The sequence below is a fragment of the Botryllus schlosseri genome, chromosome 1 (assembly GCF_051294905.1).
Source record: "Botryllus schlosseri isolate E-star chromosome 1, Bs_hap1, whole genome shotgun sequence".
Classification (NCBI taxonomy): Eukaryota; Metazoa; Chordata; class Ascidiacea; order Stolidobranchia; family Styelidae; genus Botryllus; species Botryllus schlosseri.
Genome location: NC_137236.1, coordinates 33,891,140 through 33,916,397, shown reverse-complemented (window position 1 = coordinate 33,916,397; position 25,258 = coordinate 33,891,140). Strand labels below are relative to the sequence as shown.

The following is a 25,258-nucleotide window of genomic DNA, read 5'->3' as shown; positions in this document are numbered from 1 at the left end:
TCGTTGAAGATTCCTAGGAATGCTGATTGGGATACGCATCGTAAAAGCCCAGTAAACACAGTACAGACCAAAGATGTAGAAAGCCGAGCCTGATATAGTAGATATTAGATCTCGGCAGGTCGTAGAAAGGGGGATTTTGTGTCGACTCAATTCAATGTCTTTTCCATGTCCTTCAATAATGTAAATATTATGCAGATGCTACAACCTTTAAACATGGTGAGTAGAATGTAGATCCTACATTAAAAGAATATCCTGATATAATAACCTGTTTTCTACGACTGGGGATAACCTGATCACGGCTGCGTACACACACACACACCACATTATCTACTACATATTAATCACATTTGCGGTAATTTAATTCAAAACGAATTGGCAAGTAAATTATGCCGGTGTAAAAAATGAAACGAACGAAATTACTTGCAGGGCCAAGTAGCAATGAATGAAACTATGAGAACAGTCAGTAATCAGAAGGTTTCATCGTCTGATGATGATAATCCCTCTGGCGTTTTCTTTTCAACACCCTGTAGAAATAAAATGAAAATGACGATTATTAGCTAAGACATTCGTACTGTGAAAATGGCAGAGGTAGCGAGTAACGAATGACTCCTACATTTTTTTCACCCATACTTACTAAAATTGATTTGATTCTGGACTATTTCCACTCATGTTTTCAAGTTTTTATTATCATATTTTTTAATATTATATGACTAGAGAACTGACTTCAATCGCCACTTCTACTTGATTATCAAGATCAACGATGACTACTTCCGCAATCTTTGAAAACCGCCACTAACACAAAAAGAATTCTTGACTAAAATTTCTTCACATTCTGTCAAAAATGATCAATTCAACAATCCAAATGAATCAGTTATTTGGCAGCTAGTTGGAGAGATATATACTCAAGTCTAGAAAGCGGAATGATACTCTGCCTGGAAAGCTGAAGACCTAACAATATTGTGTACAGAGAACAAAACATTTGAGTGGCGGCACTGGTATAGACATCAACAAATTATTAGAATTGACAGCAAGATAACCAGCAAGACATTAAAATGAGAATTGGTGCAGTTTGTTAGGCTGTAGTGATACTCAGCCAGTAATTGACCTAGCAGAGAGCAAAACTTTGTAAAAAAGCGAGCGAAACATCCGACAAATGATACGATAAAACATTAGAATCGACAGTCTTACTAGAAGCAGAATAACAATCATGAGGGGTTAGAGAACAGAAGCCCGGGAAGTGACCATCAGAAATTATTGCATACTGGCCGAACAAATCCATGACCACTAACAAATGGTCTCTTAATAGTCAATATTGATACCAAATGACACCACCCCTATTTCACCGCAACATTTAGCAAATACAGCACTGGAGTCAACCTTATAAAGCGCTAACCAAACGCCCATTAGTTTTCCCACCTACTACTTCGCGCTTCGCGGATGGAAATACGCATTAAAGCGAATGGACGCGACTTGTCACACTCTTGCTATTTCTGCTCCCTTTTTCTCTTCCTTCCTCTTGAGGAGAGAAACAGTCGGCCGCGTTTACGGATCGTGAATTCCCGGCTTAAGGGTGATTCTTCCTCCAATGGTCAGCACCTTGAAAATTGAGAACAATGTTGTTGCAAAATGCATGACAATTTGAAAGTTACATCATTATAATTATTCCAGTTATGGCCGTGAATCGTTACAAGTGCGGTAACCATAAGAATTATTACTATACTTCAACTACAAATACAATACATTGTATAAAATAATTACTAATTCTTTTACGTTGATCGAGTCCCAAATGGATGAAATATGTCAAAGAATTTGCTAAATTTTTTTGTATAATTTGACAGATTCCGAAATCTTCTCAAAGCGCACCTTTCAAAAATTTGATATCAAGACTCCCAACATTTTACAATTCGAAGTTGGATGGCTTAACCAATACAAGCGAACAGTTTGTATCGCAGTTGACAATTATGTAGAGAACGCTGCGAGACATGTGAGTAGGCCTACCCTAAAACGTTTCTCTGACATGGACATTAGGGCTCTTAAAAATGACTTTTTTTTCTCAAATCGTTCTAGCTACTTGATAAAATTGTTAGGTTATCTAATTCAAGTCTACACACCAAATTTGGTTCAATTCCAACCAGTAGCCGCATTGCTACAGGAAAAGAAAGTTTCTATTTATTATATAAAAATAAATAGAAAAAATTTGAAAATTTTCTGTTCACCCCATGAAAATGTTAGGTTATGTATAGAAACGATGTTCATCAAATTTGGTTCGATTCAAACAAGTGGAAGCGGAGTTATTGCCATCGAAAAATTCGGATTTTAATAAAATAGTATTTACGGTGGGCACCACTATAATAAATAATTAAAGAATTGTGTCACGCTGTCATACTGTTTTACGCAACCGTTGTTATGCACTGCATTGTTGCTGTGTTCTGGCTCCATTGATGTCATTTCTAAATTCGACATTAATGCGTCATAATTCTCCATCTGGTTTTGAATTCAACTCTGTTTTGCTTCCTTTATTTATGGTGCCGGTAGCTCTTTAATAGGCACGCGAAAAGTTCTTCGGGTTTCAATAACGTTTATCATGAAGGTACTTTTGAAAGCGGTATTAAAATTTTGTACCACCAACCAGTTATTTAATTACTATTTATCTTCAAAGTAAATGTTCATTGCATGAAGCAGGGTTGTAAGACTCGAGTCAGGTTTTTCTGTTGACTCGACTTGACTCAGGTCATCTTCTCAAAGTACTGAAATGACTCGACTCATTGCGCATGACTTGAGACTCAGACGGCCAAGACCGACATTTCATTATTATTTCAAAGAATAGTACAGCAAATCGCTATTGGGATTTCGTCTATTGATGCTGGTATTTGAAAATGCGGCCAGAAACTGCTAAAAGTAAGGAAAATTCGTATATTATAAATGCGACCCACTCGATATCACAAAAAATATATAAAAAGTTGGTTTAACAAGACTTAAATTGGAAACCGAGCAGCTAACACAATGACTCTGGCTTGAGTCATAATACCATAACTCGGACCTCTGCTCGCTGACTTGGACTCGGACTTGACTCGGTGGTGAATTGAAAATGACTCAAGTCAAAACTATTAAAGTGAGTTTGACTTGCGACTCGGAGCCTTGTGACTTGGTTACAACCCTGGCATGAAGCCTCAATAGTTACATGAGTGGGGTGACTAGACAAAGAACACAGTGACATTTGCAGCATATCATGAATGTCTCTTACTATATGTGATCTTGTTCAAATGGAGGTTGATGAAAGCGTATTTCCCATTCTTTCCGACTCTGCTATAATTTCACCAGACTGGCAACCTTCTTCATGATGCTTTTTGCTGACTGACCAATATTGTCGCCGCCAACGGTACGAGTGCAAATGTCTGATATGTCAATATAGGAACAGAATTAGTTGACTGTTCATGACCGTCCACGTTCAGAGTTGCATCTCAAAGATGCTAAAATAAGTCTAAATATAATCCAAGCAATACGATCGTACACTTTGACTGACTGAATTTCTAAAAATAATAAACATAACACCTTGATAGCTTCCACATCTTACATTTATATATACCGTCTGCTATCGGCAAGCATTTGAAAATAACAAAACAGATTCAACATACCACATCTCTTGCAAAGGCTTTTGCTTTCATTCAATATGTCATCAAACTTCTTTAAATCCTCCTTTGTGGTGAGTGGCTTTGGAATTCTTCTAGGATCAATTACGATATCGTTTTATCATATACAATCTATGACGGAATAAAAGTTTCGGATAAGTTCTGAAACGAACACAATTTTCCACACAAAAGTCAATTGCCACACGAAATGTCAAATGCTGCGGTGCCATTTTACGGTCCATTATAGCTAAACACCAATGAATTGCGGGTTCCAGCCTGACACGTCGCCTCCATAATTCCTACCGAAGTGTTGGCCGTTTATCTAGGCTCCTCCTCGCCATCTGATCCGCATAGCCATGTCTTAAAAAGCCTAGGAGTGGGCCGTGCTATAAGTGGGCAGATGGTTGCCGATGAACTCGGCACTTGGTGAATTCGGCCCCCGGGAAATTTTGTAATGAAGTGTATTAACAGCTATTAATATGAATTATCAAACTAATAATAGTATTATCAAGTGATTCGTCAATCTTGTAAGGAGGTCAGGGCATCCGTAGATCACGCAGTCACGGCGTGATTAGATCACGGAATGCGTAGCCGCGGGAAATAACGCAGCGCTCATATACCAATGATATATATACAATGATTGGAAACTGCCACGCCCCTTAACGCTATAAGATAGTTTCCCGGCGAAATCAGTCCGTCGCGGGATATGCTTGAGTACAGGAACGGGATTGCGTATGTCGACTGTGGTGTTTATATAGCTCAGTGGGTGGGGTGCTGCGATCGGCCTTGCTGGCATACTAATTCACTGATTTTCCCCAATCGGTTTAGTTTTTGTTGGTTTCTTGAGCATAGTGAGGCAGTGCTGCATAATAGGATGTAATACAACTTTTAACAATGCACATTTATCAAAGTACAGACTAGCTGCGAGGTATTTTAGCATCAGTTGCAACCATGCATTTACGACACAGCCTAAAGAATTTATAGATACTGTGGGTGAGCGTCAATATAGATGTACAGAACCTGGAAGGATTGTTGAAAGAGGATTTGAAATTTTTCTGGCAGCATTTACGTCACCTGATTTTTTAAAAGAGAAGGGTTGATTACGATAATTGTGTGAGCAACTAAGTTGTTTTAGATAGTATATATTGTAATATTGTGAGGCCGAATTCACCAAGGGCCGAGTTCACTGGCAACCATAGTATCAGTATAGCGATTGTACATTCATAATATAATATAAAATCGAAACTAACATTGTACTGATTGGTAAAATGCTAACAGATATAACTTTTTACCGGGTCAGGCCGTTGAATTCACATTCCACATCAATGATGAGAATCGGCATTGTTCCAAACAATATTCCATCGGCAAAACAATGCACTAGAATGATATTGAGGATAATCACTCCATAGTTGGTATTGTGCACATCGACCTGGCGTGATATGCCGTACTACTCTCACTAGTTGAATCTTTCACACCGCGGTGTCCGAAAGCGTAGCTACCAATGCCCATTTATTAAAAATATACCTGGTAAACGTTTTGGCACTTTGATATGAACTACCCGTTGTGAAGTGTTCCCCATGCATTGCCTGTAAACCTTGAAAATTAACATGGAGTACTCGTTAAGATTGATAGCTGGAAGGATTGTACAAAATAGATGATTTATGCATTTGTGTACGTCTATGGTTTTTTTATGTATAACCTTCATAACTTTTCGCCATTTGCATCACGCTTTATGACCTGAGCATGAGCATCAACTTGCATTGTATGTGCTGCTACCCAGGTTATTTTTCCAGCAATGTAACTCCACAATCATCCAATGCCAAATCTCTCTCTTGAATATGCACATTGCTCATAATATTGCATATGCGGCAGTACGGAAAATACTTGACGGATTGAATAAATAACTTGATTTCAATAGTAGTTGACTGGCAAAACTGTGACATAACAAATTCCCATTCTGTAAATGTCTAATGCATAAATTTTTTACAGGATCGTTAACATTTTTTTATAAATCATAGTCCATTCTAACTTTCAAGAAAAGATTGTTCGTGTATTGAAACAGCCGCAAAGCAACCCACAGTCGCGAGGAAATTGAAAAGGATTCAGGGATCCTAATAAAAGTGCAAATCATTATCTTATGGGATTTCGGCACGCCAGGCCGTCCATGAGAAGCAACCATTTCATGTTCCACTTTGCTTCAGACATTGAGATATTTCCAAAGATTGTAGTCAATATGAATGTTACTTTGACGAATGGTGCCGGATTGGATTGATACTCATTGGATCGATTGATGCAGAGAAAAATAGTCTTGCTGAAAGACTATGCATATTATTCGAGTACGATAGAGGTGAAGAGATGGACACTACAATGCAACCTGTGGATAATTTCGTGTGCCTTGTGAATATGACAACCAAGTTCAGCTACAACTGCCATTTAAGCCATATTGCATTCCAGATAATATTTCTTCACTTGTACTAGCTGGAAAAAGATATGCCGCTACTGCAAAACTGGAGATATTCTTATGCCCCAGAAACAGCAACGAAATTCGTGAGCAGGAAAGCTTATCAAAGAGACAAGAAAACAACATCAATGATAAATTTGATACGGACATTTTTGCCAATCCATCGAGCAGACTACCTCATTATCACCAAGAGATTGAGTCTTGATCCGTTATTGGAATCATTTTTATTCTGATCAGGAAATCTGGCCGCACCTGCGATATGGTAATTTTCAAAGAATAATTGATTTCTAAAGAGGCTTGAAACATACTAGTGTTCAAATGCCATGGTACTTGATGCTTGAATGCCCTCCGATGTTCAACGTCATGTGAGATCGCTGCTCTACCATCTAACTGCTGTCCTGATATTGTCATTAAGAGAGGATAAGAAAGCTCGAAAAAATAACATTTGAGAATATATATTTTTGTTACGTGACAAGAAACATTGACGTTATCAACTACTAGGCACAGTTATTCGATTGTTCGTAATAGCACAGCACAGTTTCATAAATTACGACAAAAATAGATGCAGACAGTACATTTATCGAATGGCTTAAACATAGGTATATCTGATATTGTAATTTGCATAAATATGAAAATCCCTTTTTGCTACATATTCACTTGACTTAAATGCTTTCCGTTAACTAGGATTTTGGTTCTTGTTATTCTGAATTTAGATGACAACAAGTCTGACATGATAACAAAAGTTGTTTATGCAGTTTTCAAGTGTTATAGTAAATGAAATACCCATACCCCGTATAAACTTCTCAATGATATTATGGTGTTGGTATCCTCATTGAAATTTAGACACGACTAGTATCAGAGCATTAAGGAGTCCATGAAGAGGTGAGGTATTTGAGCTGTTCAAAATCCTGCTTCTGTAATACCCATGCGATGACACATTGTTATGATTCTCGGATTCGATCAACTTCTTCCATGATCACCTGGACCGTTGAGGGAATAGATGGTGATGTGTAAGTTCGGAGATTTGTTGAGTGAAGGGGATTGTTGGATAGCCTCTATTCCGTCCCATTCTTCGAAGTCACCATCTCGCAAGTCAGCTATGATTGTAAGAGTTGACAGACAAACTGGACTGGACATGGACAACATTACAATTTAATGACTATACAAAGTATATGCTGTGAACAATCATTTATAGATCATTGGCTGTGTACAAGTCCATCAAACCTGACATGGACAATGGCAGGAACTTCCTACCTATTGTGGGTCGCTCTTGCGCACACATACACTCATAAGATTTACCATCATATCATGGTAAATTGTACTCATGAAGTACCGTAGTTTGAAAAAGTAGGTTATAACCAGGTTTTGCAGACGTTTCTTAGTCAATTGGATATTGAAATCTACTTGTTGAAGCAGAAAATGAACGGTCTGAAAAGTACACGAGTAGTATGAAGAAATGAGTTAGACTTTACTTTGTATACATCTGTTAGTCAATTGTATACTGTATCTAAAAGCTGCTGACGATTACTCCTGATCTGTATCAAACAAAAATATTTTTATTTTTATTCATTTGTATATATGAGCATTCGGATCACAAGATGAATGTCCGTAACAAAGGAATAATGACTATTATTACTTCAAAAACGTGATGCCTTTTGCGATATCCTCAAGTAGGTTTTGCCAACTTTCACAACTTCAGAAGGCCTGACTCCAGAGTCAGTTTTAGAACCTGCCTGAATTGACTTGAAAAAATTAGAAATGACTTCGTGACTTGATTAAAAATTTGTAATGACTTGAAGATAGTGACCTGATCCCAACTCTAGCTCGTACTATGAAGTATCCACCTTTATTTGATACTGCGAGACCACCTCCGATCACAATGTTCATCACGTAGGCACACTGGTACATCAGTTTCGTCTGAATATTAAGCCATGCTACTGGTATTGGCCAAAACCTGTACAGTATGCACACAATTCACGTGCAAAAGAGGTCTCGATAAAAAACTTTTCACTACGTTAACGTCAGTTCCTGAAGAAAGATTGCTGGCGAACCGTTTGTTTACATCGATTTCATTCCTGTAGTGAAGCATGACTCGCGACGCGCTCAAACGCAGAGCTCACTGGAGTTTCCAATCATTGTATATATATCATTGTCATATACCGACCACGCGCGGTCTGCTTGGAATCGATGGCGTGAGTGACGGGCCTGTGTCGTGTAAGTTTTGGGAAGATGGATCTTGGCGTTGTATGTGAGATCGAAAATATGGAAGATCAAGCGGCGCTTCTTCGTTTATCGATCACGACAAGCCAGTGTTCCTCATCAACAAATGTTTCGCATGATCACGTCAAAATAAATTATTTTTTGCCTTAGGAGAGACGATTCCACTCTGGGGTTAGGGTGTCTCGATAACAGGGTTGAAGGATCCCAAGATTACGAGATCTACCGCAAGCCACGACACGTTTCAATTTCCTTTTTGATACTGTTCATTCATATTAAATGCATTTCTAATGCGAAGGTGTTCTAGTGCCAATTCCTCCAAGGGCCGAGTTCACCAAGTGAAGAGCGTCGCGTTATTTCCCGCGATTACGCAATCTGTGATCTAATCATGCCGTGACTGCGTGATCTACGCATGCCCTGACCCCCGTACAACATTGACAACCACTTAAAGTGCCAAGTTCACCGGCAAACATTCCAGTAACCAATCATGGCGACCGGTAACTCTACCAGATCTACCACGGCCGAATTCACCAAGTGCCGAGTTTGTGCGGCCGAATTCACTAAGTGCCGAGTTCACTGGTAATCGGGCAGATACGGAATGATAATAATAAGAACCGGCCTGGTGTAAAATGACCAGTGTAGTCGAACCACCACCACGAACACCACAAACAAACAAACAAACATCTAACATGGAAAAGGAATTACCTTTACAGCCTTTGACAAACACAGTTACCATTGAAATCAGCAATTTAGGTCTTATTCGAAAGCAGAATAACAACTGTTTTAGCGGACATATCAAATCAAATGTTGGAAAGTTCATGTAAATTGGCCCAAAATATTATTTTACTGTGACCATATTCTATCAATATGGTCTGGCTAGCCAAATTCTCTGGGCCAACATAAACAAGCTGCGTTTGGTTTCAACGATTAATAATCTTGTCACTGGATTCGAGGTATAATTGCACTCAAATATCAAATTTTGCTCCATTAATCAACATCAAGTTGAAAATGTCCATTCTTGCACAAACTTTTATAAAATCACGAATCAGTGTTCTACAGGTATGTATCTATATGACTTATATAGCTAGAAAATTCAAGCATAAATATTATGATATACCGTAGGTATATAGGTACCGGTAATTCAGATGTTTGAAGCGACTTGGACAACTAGATAATTATAGTGGTCTAATTTAACTAAATTAGAGCGAAATTCCAGTAATATAATTGTAATATAATTCGGAAAAAACGGTTTAGCTCTAATTCTAGCCTGGAAAAGCTGAAACTTTTCTATAGTTGTCTACACCTGTTTTGCAGAAAGTCAAACAGCTCCAGGCGTCATATACTACAGGCAATTCGAAATACCCCATAAGCTATATGCTACTGCGTATATACCTTTAACCCGCTACCTCAGTCAGTCACAATTCCTATATATTTACGGCATTTACCATACAGAAAGAGCGAACTATGCCTGGCTGCGACCTGTTGCGCGTCAAATCTTTGTCCGGCGCGATGACGTAAAATTTGAATCGCCGAAATATTCAAGAAGTCACGCATCGATAATCACATTCCTAAACGTACATCTCACTTATTTAGTTATTCTCTGAATAAAACTATTAGCCATACTCGTTGAACATGCGAGATTACCGAAAGAGCGAATATATCTATAATGAAGATCATATATATCAGAAGAAAACAAAACTGTTCGACCTTAGAGCAACAACACGAATATACAACACCGGTGACATCCTCACGCAATAAAACGAAGGGAGAACATTGTTTTTTATTGGATAGAACGAAGCTACTGCATGAGATCGAACAAAACCGGATGGGAATTCATCGTGATTGAATGTACCGACAAAGTCATCCTTTCTACGTATTTTAGTCATACCAGCGAGAGAAAAAAAATTTGCATTGTTAGGTTCTACCGGATATAACGAAGCCTAATGCATGAGATGGAACAACACCGAGTATGAATTTATTCTGATTGAATATAACCACAAGACCATCCTACTACGTATTTTAGACATTCCCTCGACACTTAGAAAATCAGAACCTAATCGGGATGATCCCGGATGATCCTTTTACGGTTTTGTGTTTGCTGGGAGGTACAGTACTACATAGTATTCTTTACCGTGAATATCTACGACTGTGCACACCACCGAGATGACTTTGATTTCATGATTGAAATATTTCATTCGCCGCATTCTCTGTTCTATTTTGGGATATTAGTCGACCTATATACTGACCTGTGAAACCACATACTCAGCCGCGGAGTAGTTGAAACTGTTGGTATGTTTATGTCATTTTTGAGCCGTAGCATAGAGATGTTTTCATCCACTGCTGGATTTGTTTGGCACACATGCTACCTCAAATGAGGAACCTTTTGCTTCAATACATAAGATCAGGGGTTCTCAGCCTGGGGGACGCGAGAAATTGACCAAGTCTGTATGAATTCTGACTAAACATGTGTTTCGCAACTATTTTCAGAAGACGATTGTTGAAGATGATTCGTATTCAAGAAAGCTCGCCAAATTCAAACTCCAGCAGTCGCCCTTAACTTCATTTGAGCAAATTTTTGATATTCTTTGAAGATTTAAAGGAATTCCCACGTGTAAGTCATTCATTACTTCATAGCTTTGGCAGTAGCCTAAAGCTTGGTGCGCTGGGTAGCTGTTGTTAATAGCTGGCGAACTACACTGCGTAAGACAGACTTAGATGCAATATAGGTTGCTCGGTTTCGCCCTCAATTAAGCTACCCTATATCAACACAATTTAATTCAATTCCAAAACGGATCAAATTGAGCATGGCAGTACAGAACGACGCCTTTTTCTCTGTAGTTACTACCAGCATTAGGATTAGTCACAGTGCAACCTACCGTGAAACAAATTGATGTCCTGTCCAATGTTTTTTTGCTATTTTCAAACAAGTTTTGGGAAATTTGTCAAAAATGTTAAAGACTGGAATACGGATTCAAACTTGGCGTAAGACATACCATATGTATACTATTAGATCATGGATGTGCAACCTGCTGCCGTAAGGCTAATTCACACATGCACGGTTCCCGGCCACGATTTTTGCCGCACGGTTTTCCATCGTACGGTCGTACGGCCGACTTGCCGTGGAAATGTTCACACATGCACGATTCGTTCACGGCGGCTGTCGCCACGGCTATCGCACGGTGTATTTCTTCGCTTTTTTGCTGCCGTACGGAAAGTTGGATCAAACGAACTTTCCGTGGCTATCGTTGCTGCCGTGAGCTCAGTCGAAAGTGTGCTCCTATGAATTAAAGGCTAATTCACACATGCACGGTTCCCGGCCACGATTTTCGCCGTACGGTTTTCCATCGTACGGTCGTACGGTCGTACGGCCGACTTGCCGTGGAAATGTTTACACATGCACGATTCGTTCACGGCGGCTGTCGCCACGGCTATCGCACGGTTGATTTCTTCGCTTTTTTGCTGCCGTACGGAGGGTTGGATCAAACGAACTTTCCGTGGCTATCGTTGCTGCCGTGAGCTCAGTCGAAAGTGTGCTCCTATGGATTTAGCAGCTTGTCGTGTTGAATGTATTGAATAATTATCGAAGGAGAGTGCTTCTATGCTGTGTTCAGGGTGTATATTGGTTGCACGAAGAAATATGTGATATGAGAAGGTGAGTTTACCGGTAGCGGTAGGATGTGTAGATACATACCAGACGGCATGCCGGTATGATGGTACTGCGATGCAGTAATCTGCAGTAGTAATCAGTCGTTTTGTTATGTATGCTCGCCAGTTGTGGTTATTCTATATTATTATGCGATGAGTGTTTTGCATCTGGCAACGATATTGCGATCAGGCTGACTCAGTTGTGTAGCAGACCTCCGTCTGTAGTTGACCACACACGATTCAACAACTGCTGCAGAGCTTTTATTATACGTCTGTCCGCCGAAGCGGCCAGAGGCAAAAGAGGAAGTCAAAGCACGATGCGATAATACTACAACTGACGTAAGGGGCAGTATAGAGCACGGCTGCCACACTATTCCCCATCAAACTCGAGAAGTGCCTATAAAAGCACTCTCACAAACTACAATAAAAAAAAACAGCAACATCAAAACCGACAAGTTCAAAATCACCAACAAAATCGCAAACATCCGCATGACCGCATCACATTAGCAGAACACTAACCCTAAACTAACATCAGTGAACAATTCCCTAAACTAAAACCCTAACAACGCCGCGCCACATCAACGGGAGAGTCACATGCTCCATCCCCTCTTCATGACATCGGACCGGGAGAGTCACAAGCTCCATCCCCTCCACGCGCGCTCACATCAGTTCCGCCAGTGAAACAGTCATTACGAAGTGAAGCCATCAGTCAAGTCTTCAAACTTCTCATATCGATGCAAAACTGCTTCTTCAATCGGTTCAAATAGCCAATGCCGTAATCGAATTTCCGCCAACTTTCAGCATACCGTTACTGTCCAGGAATCTTCAGACTTGCAGCCAAATTAATGAAGTAACGTTTTTAGCGTGCTCGCCATTGTAGCAGACCTCCGTCTGTAGTTGATCACACACGATTCAACAACTGCTGCAGAGCTTTTATTATACGTCTGTCCGCCGAAGCGGCCAGAGGCAAAAGAGGAAGTCAAAGCACGATGCGATAATACTACAACTGACGTAAGGGGCAGTATAGAGCACGGCTGCCACAGTTGCACGTGTTTCTATAGCAGTTTGTTTTCTGCATACCTGATAAATCACTGCTTGTGATCACAGGGCTGCCTGCTATTCACTTGTTCTGGTTTAATGTGTGGGTCTGATTTAAGGACTGCTACAAGTCATTTCATAACCTTGTTATCCTTGTACATACGCAGTTGATGTTAATTATTTTATTTGCATTTGACATTTTAACCTAGAATTCCATGTCCTGTGTTGTGATTATCATGTAGCAAATGAGTACCTAGTTAGTTGATAGAAGCTGGTAATTCATTCCTGCAACACTATTTCATTTTATCAACTATCAACTAAAATGAGTTCATATTCATATTATATCGATGCATGCATTTTTACTAGATAATGGTGTCTTTCCAATCTTACTACATCTGTTTACAGAAATTGTACTCTATAATCCTTTCCACTACTAAAAAATCAGGCCAGTTGATGATGACAGCCTACATCAACATCAATTGCTGATGTACTGCAAATATCTGGTAGGGGAGATGTGGTACCGATGGATCAAAAATTGCAAAATGATCACTGGCCCTCAAATCTTCTGCCGAGAATAGTGGATCTTTTGCTGTCTCAACACTTCGATACAAGCTCTACCTATCGCGAACATTTACATGAATATCCGCCTTTTCAAAAAATATTTATGAACGTTTAAAATTTGTTGCTCGAACGTGTCATCGGTCCCCACCCGGTGGGTCCAATGGCACACGACCATGGGACCTATGAGACATACGCTCAAAAACTCAAATTTGTTAACTTGTTTTGTTGTGTACTACAAGCTAAGCTACAGCAAGCCAATGAGGAATGTTTCGTCGCGAACTTCAAGAATAAAATAGATTATATCAACTCAAATGTTGGCCTAAAATCATGTTTTCATTTACGCTTAAACTTACAAAATTAATGCCACATACATATTTCCCGCAAATCGACATTTTGACTTTCTAATACCTCGTAATAACGATAAAACACCACAGGTGACTATGATTTACAGCCTATATATATATTTAGGCGAGTTTCTGTTGTTAAGTGATTAGTTGGTCCATCTATTTTGCTTGATTAGGCTATGGTATCATAGGCCCCCCACCCTATAAATATTGTAATTGACTTGAAAATAGTCCACTCGAGGATGGTATTGATTCAAAAAATATGTGCCATTATATACCCTGATACAAGCCCTATACTTCACATCAAAAATTATGGCGGGTTTGTTAGTCTGAAAGGTGATATAGAAAAATGAAAATGTCGATCCAAATTTACTTTATACCCTCTAAAACGTAAATCATTCGTCACAGACCCCATAACTTACGCAGGTCGAATTTTTTTGCATGTGAGGAAAGATTCTGCCAGCATTTAATTGTAGACAAATTCACGTAGTGTCATCATGGAATTATCATGGAGAATTTTTCAAGTATTTTCGGTCCCAGTGATCCATCGGTACCACATCTCCCCTATGTCCATTTCCATTCATTTCTAATATTCATTTTAGTATTACTGCTGTAATTTCATTCAGTGGGGCAAGTGAAAACTCGATGGTCGACTTCGAGGAGCAATTTTTGGGAAAGAGGGAAACATTCATTTACTCCTAGTTGAAATGCTGCATTTGCACAAGATAGGACATCATACCAGAAGAAAATGTTTCTTGCATCCAACGCAGAGAATAGCAGTGTTGGGATCAAGTCACTACCTTCGAGTCACGAGTCATCTCGAGTCGTTGCAGATTTTGACTCGAGTCAAGTCAAGTCAATCAATTTTCGAAGGTGACTCGAGTCAAGTCAAGTCACTCGATTTTTGGAGGTGACTCGAGTCAAGTCGAGTCAAGTCAAGTCAAGTCATGAGTCAAGTCACAATTCAAGTCAAATTGAATCTTCGACGTATGAGTGATAACATTTTGCCAGCTGCGTGAAAGAGATTAATTGGCCATTTAGCTTGAATCAAATAACGAATATAAAGTTAAATATACAAGGAAAAGGGCGATGTATCGCACGCGCACACGTAGAACTTGCTAATAGAATACGTGATTAACTAGTTACATGCTACAGTCTGTTACTATCAGCCAAAATGAAGGATCGAATACGAAGCTTCGAGAAGTTTAAACAAATTGATATGGTACATACACTACCGATCTACAACACACATCCGTGAGAATATAAACGCATAAACTATATTCATTCGATTTAAATCATAGAGAAGGGTTGGTAAAAGTGCGCACTGCTCAATGTAAGCGCTGAGCCGACTAAGAAACAGAGATACGTTTCTATTATTCTACTACTACTACGACGACAACGTAAGCCGTTATCATTTCGTTTGCGGTCAATTTATTTGTGATGTAACAATGGAGGACCAGTGGAACGCACAATGAGTGAATGACTGGTTGCTCTCACAAGTGTCAGCGCCGTATCGCGAATAATCCGAACGTACACATGATGCAATGATTTAGTCTACACCAGTGGTTCTTAACCTTGCCCGCAGCGCCCCCCAGGGGGCGCTGGCGATGTTGAAGGGGGGCGGAAACGCTCAGGGGGCGATATGGGGGGCGCTGGGCTCAGGGGGCGGTATGGGGGGCGCTGGAGAAAAATGGCTTCGCAGTAGATGATGTGGTGATAGGACATATCCTTAATGAGTATTCAGAGCAAATTAACACCGAAAACTTCGTTACATATAGCCTTCAAAATACATATAGGTTTAATTGTCCATGGGCGCCTAAATGACTGACACCGAATGTTCCTGTCTTGGAAATCTGAACCCCAGAAGACGAATTCCATCTGGCAGAGAAAAATTATATGTCAGTGAAGAAATACCAATCTGAAATCATGAGCGTCTTTTAGTTTAGTACGATTGGGCGACAGGGATATTCCTGTTGGGCGATATCCCCGTTGAGCGATTCTATATTTTTTGATATTGCAGACAGGGGGTCACGAAATAACATCATGCAACGAGGTCATACCAACGGGTTCGCCTGCCCGAATATGTTTAATTATTGGTAACGGGCCCTACAGTTTCCAAGAAACCTCACAATGTTCGCTTTAAGTTTTGATGAGTCTGCGCACACTCAACAACTCACTGCGCTGACCCTTGGACAACGGTGCGTAACGACTAAAAAAAGGTAATAACTCCGGATTTGTTGTGCGCAACGTAGATTTTCTGTGCGCAGAGACCGTGTCAGCACTGCGCACGTGCGCAGCTTAGAGGGAACATTGCATCTAACTCAGCTCTACCGGTAAATTTGTTTACGTGAGTAGAGAGAGGATAAAAATTGAACTCAATTTACATGCAATTCCCGATGATATTGACCAATTCAATCATTAATTAGTGAAATTTTTCGCGCGACTAGGGGAGAATAGCTCCCTCAGTAAATGTACACCCAATGTAGATACCTAATAGGCTATCAGCAAATAGCGGACAGCCTAATGGGGGTCTGGGAGCGAGGTCCCCCGGAAGTTTGGTTTATCACCCGATGGGGGCCCAGGACCAACGTTTTATGTTCGGGGAGGGGGCTGACGAAGTGCTGTTACGGACCTGGTAACGAATAATTGTACCTGCGGGAACACCCGAATATGTTTAATTATTAATTACGTGCCCCTTATTTTCCTATACAACAGCTCACTCAGTGCTACTGGTAAATCTGATTACGTGGGCTGAGAGGATAAAAAGTTTATAGCGACTTATAAATGTAATTACCATGCATTATAGCAAATTTTGGTACCTAGGGCGACCAGGCCACACAAACTTTGCTGACCATCAAAATCACGATATGGGGTTCGTGGGGGCGAAGCCCTCAGAAGTTCGGTTTATCACACTATGGGTGCGCAAGGCAATCGTTTTTAGGGGGGTTGACGAAGTGCTGTTACGGCCCTCCCTCTTACTCATTGTCTTTATTACATTCCTTACAATATGAAGTTGAGGGGGGCGCTGGAGCACGATAATTTTTGAAAGGGGGCGCTGGACGAAAAAAGGTTAAGAACCACTGGTCTACACAGTTTGCTTATTGATGACTTGAAATTGACTCGTCAATTTTGCTCCGAGTCACGAGTCAATCCACGTTTTTGAAGCGTCGAGTCAAGTCAAGTCAAGCCATTTTTGCAACGTGACTCGAGTCAAGTCAAGTCATACGAAAAAGTTGACTCGAGTCTGACTCGAGTCAAGTCATGACTCGAGTCATCCCAACACTGGAGAATAGGTCGTGATAAAGTACAAATTTTTAGCTTCTTTGTTGACCATACTCATCTGTGTATCACTGTTGCCAACCTGCAAGATATTGAAAAAGTTCACTACTCTGATAGTTTGATTACTGCAGCAGAATAAGTTGGAAGCAATGATTGGTTGAAGTGACAACATCAGATATTTCGAATTGTGGTGAATCTTTGCATGAAGTAAAATTCAAAGGCATTGCTGTAAAATAAGCTTTCAAATGTTTTAATATTGGGATTTAGAAACCACTGCCAGAGACAAATGATGTGAAACCAGCTGATGTGTCAACTAGCACTGCTACGTCATCTCTTGCATCCACCAACAACGCATCATTGAACTCCACAATTGGCAGACAATAACCAGGGAAGAGCGAAGATACTATGATGACAGACATTTGATGCAGGTAGGTGTAGCTGTGATGTATGACTTGTCACGCTATGCATGTAACATATAGATTATATCTTATTCAGGGTGAGATGATAAAGTTTCTACAGAAGAGCACTGACCAGTTTTCTGCACCCTGGAGTAATATGATCATTTTGCGCACTTAATGGCGGCACAGTTGTGAGTCAACGGAGGATGTGTGTGCTGCTGCAATAATGAAGGACATTATGCAAAATTTTCCAAGTTTATGATCACAAGAACCAGTTGAAAACTAGCACTGTTATTTCATGCATACTGTTTTGTCTATTATGAATATTACTGCATCGATTTAATTGGTACCGTTGTATTGCATATTATTCTTGTTTCTTTCTTCAAATGTATGCATTCTGTATTTGCAGATGTTGCTTTCAAGTGTAACCATTTCATTTTATTGTTCGTCATTTTATTGCATAACATGATTGAAAATTCAATTCTGTATTGTAAGGCACACTTGATTTCTTGGAATGATCAGGAATAGGTGACTATTTATCCAATGTGGTCAGAATATTCAGCGTTGCTACTCATACATTAGTATTGCTGTAAAGTTTTACTCGCCTTCAAGTAGAATTAGCAATTTCAGAGACATGTGGAAACTACTTCAAGTGTAGGAAATGAAGATATGAAAGGTGATCAAGTAGTTTTGAATAGTGGATTTGGTTGATGGCTCGAATAGTTTTAGCAGAGGTGGTAACTTTGAAATTGCAGGGTGCATCTTTGTGACTATTGCAAACTGACCTGTGACACTACAAATAGGTGCAAATATTCCAAAGTGCAAAAAGTAGATTAGTTATGTTGTTGGCCTGTCATATTTCAATATGTTGAAAAGAGGCATAGCAAACTGGAATGGAATCAGGGTGTACCGCTTGCAACCGTGGTTGATCGACCGCGGCAGTGTGAATATACGTTCGGATGGTCGTCGCACGGCTACCGTACAGTAATCGCGAGTCGTGAATGTGTGAATTGAGTCTTGCGATTCGTCCGTTACGCGCGAATTTACCGTGGGAACCGGCTAGGTGTGAATTCGCCTGTAGATGGGAATTTGTGCGGCCGTCGACACCTAATTCAATTAGTAGCCTATGTGTTAGCATCCGTCGACATGCAAATTGAAATTACTAATTCACTCCCAATTTTTTTAGAGATTTTAATTATTCTTGAAATTTTCTTCCCGCTCCACGCAATTCAACATAACTTAATTTTTCGATTCCAATATAGTAGCGCCCTTCTAAATCTGAGCAGGAATCAGAATCGTGTGCTCCTCATGAAAGAATTTTTTTTATGGTGCATTTGGGTGATTTCAATATAATTTCACTACCGATACGATGGTCAATCCTGATCGGGGGTCAAGAAATAACAGCATGCAACAAAGTGCATGACTAATAACAATTGGCCCACACAAAGATGCATTATCATTTATAACTTGCCCTAAATTTTCGAAAGCACACCCTTCGTGAACCCTACCAGTGAATCTGATCACATGGGCTGAAAAAGGAGAAATAGTTGACAATAATATATGATACTGCTACTATTACTTACGGTATTCATTCGTGAATCTAAAAAAAATATGCGCTTCACTCTGCGCGAAAATATGGAATTCCAGCAACTACTCATAACATTACCACTCGCGATTTCGGTGCGTACAATAGGCCTTTGTGAAAAGTATAATAGTCCGGAGTTCATCGGGAATGGATATGGACAGATTAACATAGCCTATCTCTATATTAGATGATGTGCTCTTTTTGACATGACGATACATGCAGGGGGCGCAATTTTTTTGGCCATCGCCAAGTGGGGTGCATGCCCAAAAAGGTTGAGAACCGCTGCATTAGATAAAGTAAGTCATGAGTATCTGCTATATCATGTAAAAGGCGGAGCCGTCACCACACAATGTACCAGTACCGGTACTTCAAAAATTGTTACATTTTTGTTACCCTATTTGTCTTAGTAGTCTTTATAATGTCATGTCTAGGTTAGGAACTTTGCTTAATATAGCGACTTATGCATGAATTATTTTTAGTGGAACTGCAAGATACTAGCTACACAGAAGAAATGAGGACGAGAAAAAGAAACAATTGGAAGTTTGGCCGATGGTGGGAGACCACTCGTGTTACTGCATGTCTCCTAAAGAAGAATTAGACCTCCAGCAGCAATACTTTTCCATCGATAATCTTTTCATCGTGAATCATGAATGAATATACACAGTTTGTTCCAATGTCGTTTTGGGGGTGTGAAGAAGCTTTTGCGATATTTTAGCATCGGGTTGCTTTGCGATAGGTATGGGGGGATGTACGTGAATTTACAAGCTGGTATGTAATCCTGATTTACACAGACAGCATATATGTAGGTAGGCGGTAAAATTACAGTCTGAGTGGCAAATATACAGAATAAAATGTAGGTTGGATATACCGGAGGTGACTGTAACATTACAGTCTGGCGTGTAAAGTGAGATTACCGGACGAGTGTAAGTTAAATTTACATTGACTAACGGTAATGTTACATTACCACGAATTGTCTGGCTACCGTGCTTCCAAACATTTCGCGGTATATCGAGGTGTTTTTTTTACAGTGAAGGTGTCAACATAAGTATCGTAAGCCCCGATCCTACCGTCTTTTGCAAGTATGATACTAAAGAGTGAAATTCTGAGGGTTTTGTTCCTAATAAAATATGTTCATGATGTTATTTATGCAGTTACATGGTAGAGTATCTGCGGAGTCGAAGTAAAATTGCCTTGCCCAGATAAACAAACGTGCTACCGCCGAGACTCGATTATAGTCACGCGCATCAAAGGCTTTACCGACTACGCCAGCTCGAATATTATACTTCGCTTCGACAATATCGAGATAGAAAGGTTTTGTCGTGATAGCTTGCTCCTTTCCCAATATCACCAGACGTAAGAATGCAACGCGCCGCACACCCGGCCACAGCGGCAACCGGCTATCCACAAAACAGCTTTAACGAATGATCATTATAGGACGATTCTTTTTAACTTGTCAAAACAAGTCAAAATCTCGTCAAAATTGTAGCGTTAGGTCAAAAAATTGTCAAAATTGTAGACAAGGTCAAAACTTTTTTGCAACCTGCATTTCGTTTGTATCGTAGATGTTTGGACTGTCGGTGAGCTTATCATTTGACATTTTACAGTTTGTAGCCTACTTTACAGGCCTACCGTTATGTCTGCTCAATATGAATCATAAATGGTCAAATTAAACAGAAATATTGACATAGTTTTATGCTCAACGTACCGCAATATCCTAAGTAAAGCATGACTGCGCGGACATTGGTTCCTATATCAAGAAGCGCGTGATGGAAAATTGTTATGTAGATAACATTGTCAGAATGAAGCAACACGGTGTGTCACCAGCGGTGTAAGCACAACTTCGCTGTTGCTAGCCAGCAACTGCTGCTGTTGAACGCCCTTTCTCCATTCTTGGCAAGCTACTTACTAAGGACAGACACCGAGAAGGCAGGAAGATATCTGTCGTTGTAGTACAACAAATTTTAATTATTTATACCATACTGCGTGACGTAACTACTGGAATTCTTCATAGGTCATAGGTCCAGATGTCGTTAAAATAAGTTTTTTCATGTAAAGATTCTCTTTTTTTAAGTCAAAAAAGTTATTTTAGGCCAAACTACTTCGTAAGGACAGACAGTCCCAACCAGAAATGAAGATAAGTACTACAATTTCAACAATATGTGAGAAAACACCTATTTCACATACATGAGGTCGAAATCTGGTAAAAATTAGTTTTTTTCAAGCTCAAAAAATGTCAAAATTTTGATTTTTTTTTGGTCCAAATCTTCCCTTTTTTAGGTAAAAAAATCGCCCGAGGTATTACGTATTACTAATCCAACAAACACCAAAACTATGCCACAAGGTACCCGACGAAAACAGATTTACGGACTAATAAAAGTACCGAGCTGAAATATTCCCTAAATTTTCATCAACAGTTGAAGGAACTGATCCGCACTGCTTTGACGTCATATCAGTCTGATGTCAGCCAGCAGCCCAGGTGGAGAAGCACCGTATCACTATCGAATGTAAACATTGTAAACATGATAACATTCGATAGTATCACCCACCACACAATAATAAACTTCATCCGATAGGCTGCATTCCATTGCGAAGTATTTTTTTGAATTTTAGTGTTGTTGCTCTTTCATAGCAACGATTTTTGATATGCGTCTCACTAATGAATGAGTTCTGCCCCCCTGCTATATGTCATGCGATTCCCTGGTCACATATCGGCATTTAAATTATCATATTACACAGAGATAAAGTTTCAAATGCCAAATACAACATATATATTACGCAGACACAAACGGAACAAATTAATGTGCAATATTAAAATAATAGGCCCCACTCAAAGTATTATCGTATTATTCTTGGCAAAGACATGATTGACTGATTGAAGATTGGATAGAATTGATTGCATCGATATACAAGTGTCATTTATGTTGAAAAATCAAATAAAACATTACGACGAAAAAAACTTTCCCATCGTGTAGCGTTACTAAAGTCTTCTTGTGAAATTGACACACTCCCATCGCTTGGCGAGACTACAAAAAGGAAACACCGCCGCCACCGAGAAACACCCCCTTTCGTCTGCTTCTTAACGTACATATCCGCGCAACCGTACAGCGTATCAAAACTGATAAAAGCAAGATAACATTTCATTGACCACTATGACGGCATTGACCACATTGGAAAAAAAATTCTACCTTGATCACCGCGAGGCGCCCTTCACAGCCATTCCGTGACGTCACGTGGTTTAGGGTCTCCCCATAACACAAGTCGGACGATCTCGCCGTAAGTCGTATTGAACACGGCGAACTCCCTAAGCGGGCGTTCTTCCTGCCCGTCCATTTCTATCAGATATCTGACCATAAAATAGAAGCCAGAATTAGCAACGCCAAAGTTCCGATCTCTCAAAATTTGTCCAGGACCTTGATCTCTCGGGCTAGCAGGCCTACTACAGAGGCTAATTTGTACTTGCACCCTTGATCCCCCGCACTAGTACTACAGAGGTGAATTTACACTTGCGCCACACACAGAGGGTATGTTTGTAGACTTCTACTTCGCCAGATTTCGAAGATGTCTCGCTACGTGTTTGTACATTTTAAATTTAGTCATGTTGACACAGAGGTGGTCGTAATGCCGTAAATTTCTACTCGGATGCATGATTTCCAGTACATTCCGAAACCCCTTCACGTAGAAGTATATCATCGGAGAACCGAAAAATACCCAAGTAAGTAGATTGGATCCTTGTATCCGCTAATTTTAATTAGAAATCGATGAGTGGCTACGAAACAATGCGGCAAAACAGTAGCCATTACACCCAGGGAATATATCTCCATAAGTATTCATGTGGGCTATTGAACTCCTTTCCAGCCACAAGAATGAATGTGAAAGCATAATTTGGTACCAGAAAGTATCGATGGCCTGATTTTAACCAAGCGTTTTGGTGGAATGCGCTTGTTTTCCGCCAATGTCTTTACCGTGTTCGATCCTATCTGGTCTTGAGACGCGTTTGGCGAAAAGAATATACGTTGGCCGAGATTTTAACGCACATCAATGTCATAAATTCTCAGTGTAAACGGAAAGAGATCGCATATCACACATACCTCGAATAAAGGTGGATGACATAGTTATTGGTCCAGTCCCAAACTTCGTGATAAAGCAACTCGAGTTCTTGTGCGTTAGGACGAATGAAGGTGTCCCACTCAATGTGTATGAGGTCGGGAAATAGCTTCGACAATTCCCAAGGGACGTAACAAGAATGATCGCTCCATCTGTTTGTGATTTCAATAAGAGCGTCCGCTATAAGAAAGTGTAGTAAGTGGAGTCGTAGCCTGTAACAATTATGACTGGACTGTCATGTTAATATTGCTGAGGGGGAAGATTCTAGATTTTGATCGCTATTTCGCTTTCGCGAGTTCCTCGACTATAACTATCGCGATTGGCCGCTAATATAATTTGAATAGGCCTACTAGGGCGAACTCAGACGACTTGTATTAGGTAGAAAATAAGAATAATAATCGAAAAATGACTCAATGACTACGTCAATGCACTTGAGAATCAGTTGACAATTAAGCTCGATATAGTCATCATATCCGTAGCAATATTAGTATCCATCCATCCGTCCTCGTGTAATATGCAAGGCTATAGCAACTTGCGCCATCAAGTGCAGACATATATATGGACGCATTATATTATCATTATGTGGCATTATATTTGTGAAGTCTGTGAATAATGGTCAACTGACTGGTTGTCGTCGAAGAATTTATATTCTTGGTACCATCGCTTCAAGAACCAAGAGTCCTTTGATACAAGAATTACGCCGTTCGCTGCAATTAAAAAAATAGAGAGAATATTTATCATAGTGCCATTTCCTATGAGAAGTAGCCTATGCTGTGATAACTCATAATTGAAAAGGTATTGTCCTTGCACCGCAAGCTACTGTACATACCTACCCAACGCATCAGGTATCTCCGACCCGAGCACGAGTGGGTAGTTCATCAACGGATCAAGCGACTTCAAGACTATTATGTCACTGTCAAGGTATATGCCGCCGACTTCGAGCAAGATTTGCAAGCGAGTTACGTCCGCTCTGTGTTCAATACCTTGAAAAACGAGGTAGTGAAATCATGCAAGTGCTCTTGAGATGGAAAGGAAAAAAGGAAAGGACGTAGTTTATTTTTGTACTTGATGTTTTTGCGGCATATACACCGACTCACGATAGACATACACACGATCTGCGCATATGCATACCATGAGTGCATGATGTGCATATGCCGCTGAACAAGGAAGTGCAGATATAGCCTTTACGGCTTTTTAAGTCATGCACCACCCCTCCATGTTATCCCAGTAATGCATGAGCGCCAAGCAGGGAAGCCATGGATACCAGTGCTACTAATCAGGTCTTTGGTCTGACCCGGCCGGGAATCGAACCCACGACCTACCGATCAAGAAGCCGGACGCTTAATCATTACGCTATCTTGTCGGTTGCAAGATGCAGGCCTATTGCTATTTTTCTTTCGCATGAACTGATATACCAGTTGAAAGATGCAGTTGTTTAATAAATAAGCGCCTGCGGGCCAATGTTCCCTCTAAGCTGCGCACGTGCGCAAATGCGCAGTGCTGAAACGGTCTCTGCGCACAGAAAATCTACGCTGCGCACAAAAAATCAGAAGTGATGTTTTTTTATAGTTGTTGCGCACTGTTGTCCAATGGACCACGCAGGCGCGCAGATTCGTGAAAATTAAGATGGAACATTGCCAGGGCCAAATAGTGTTATCACTGAAGTCTGAAACCGAGGTACAAGTGCGCCCCGCAAAGGTAACTATTGCGCTCCGTGAAGAAATGAGAGTTCACAAACACCTGCGCCTCATGGAAGATATTTTTTTAGTATGGCCTCGTACACGTGAGCGATACTGATATCATTTCAATAGCGCATTATTTTCTGGGAATGGCGAAATAACATGGTTTAACAAAGTTATAAACAACAATGGGCTTGCTCGAAGTTAATCTGCGAGAAACTAACGAATGATAGTCTTCTCCGCGTGGCATGAACATTGCGTAAGATTTACTCAGGACCGCGTAACTTTCGCACCCCAAACCCCCCAATTGGAGGGGCC

At 40.2% G+C, this 25,258-nt stretch overlaps 2 protein-coding genes and 2 long non-coding RNA genes across 8 annotated transcripts in view; 1 reads left to right on the top strand and 3 right to left on the bottom strand.

Annotated features, from left to right (window-relative positions):
* The window catches only part of LOC145435693 (uncharacterized), a 224,194-nt gene that overhangs the window by 105,009 nt on the left and 93,927 nt on the right, over positions 1 to 25,258 (bottom strand). The window lies entirely within an intron of this gene.
* On the bottom strand, positions 342 to 3,839 carry LOC145448026 (uncharacterized). Its single transcript, XR_013917779.1, has 4 exons — positions 3,636 to 3,839; positions 3,245 to 3,395; positions 1,417 to 1,596; positions 342 to 524 (listed from the first exon to the last, which is right to left on the bottom strand). It is a non-coding gene; the product is annotated as an uncharacterized LOC145448026 (long non-coding RNA).
* LOC145436028 (uncharacterized) lies at positions 12,168 to 18,066 on the top strand. The gene is made up of 3 exons (XR_013914144.1): positions 12,168 to 13,493; positions 17,442 to 17,602; positions 17,670 to 18,066. It is a non-coding gene; the product is annotated as an uncharacterized LOC145436028 (long non-coding RNA).
* LOC145435979 (uncharacterized) lies at positions 21,985 to 24,270 on the bottom strand. 2 transcript variants are annotated; one of them, XM_080313278.1, is made up of 5 exons: positions 24,091 to 24,252; positions 23,887 to 23,968; positions 23,246 to 23,413; positions 22,343 to 22,500; positions 21,985 to 22,272 (listed from the first exon to the last, which is right to left on the bottom strand). In XM_080313278.1, exons 1-4 carry the CDS (start codon positions 24,101 to 24,103, stop codon positions 22,365 to 22,367), a joined length of 399 nt encoding a protein of 132 aa, XP_080169404.1. In that variant the 5' UTR covers positions 24,104 to 24,252; the 3' UTR covers positions 21,985 to 22,272; positions 22,343 to 22,364. The 2 variants fall into 2 exon arrangements, with proteins under 2 accessions (XP_080169404.1, XP_080169395.1); XM_080313269.1 differs by having other exon boundaries at positions 21,986 to 22,272; positions 24,095 to 24,270.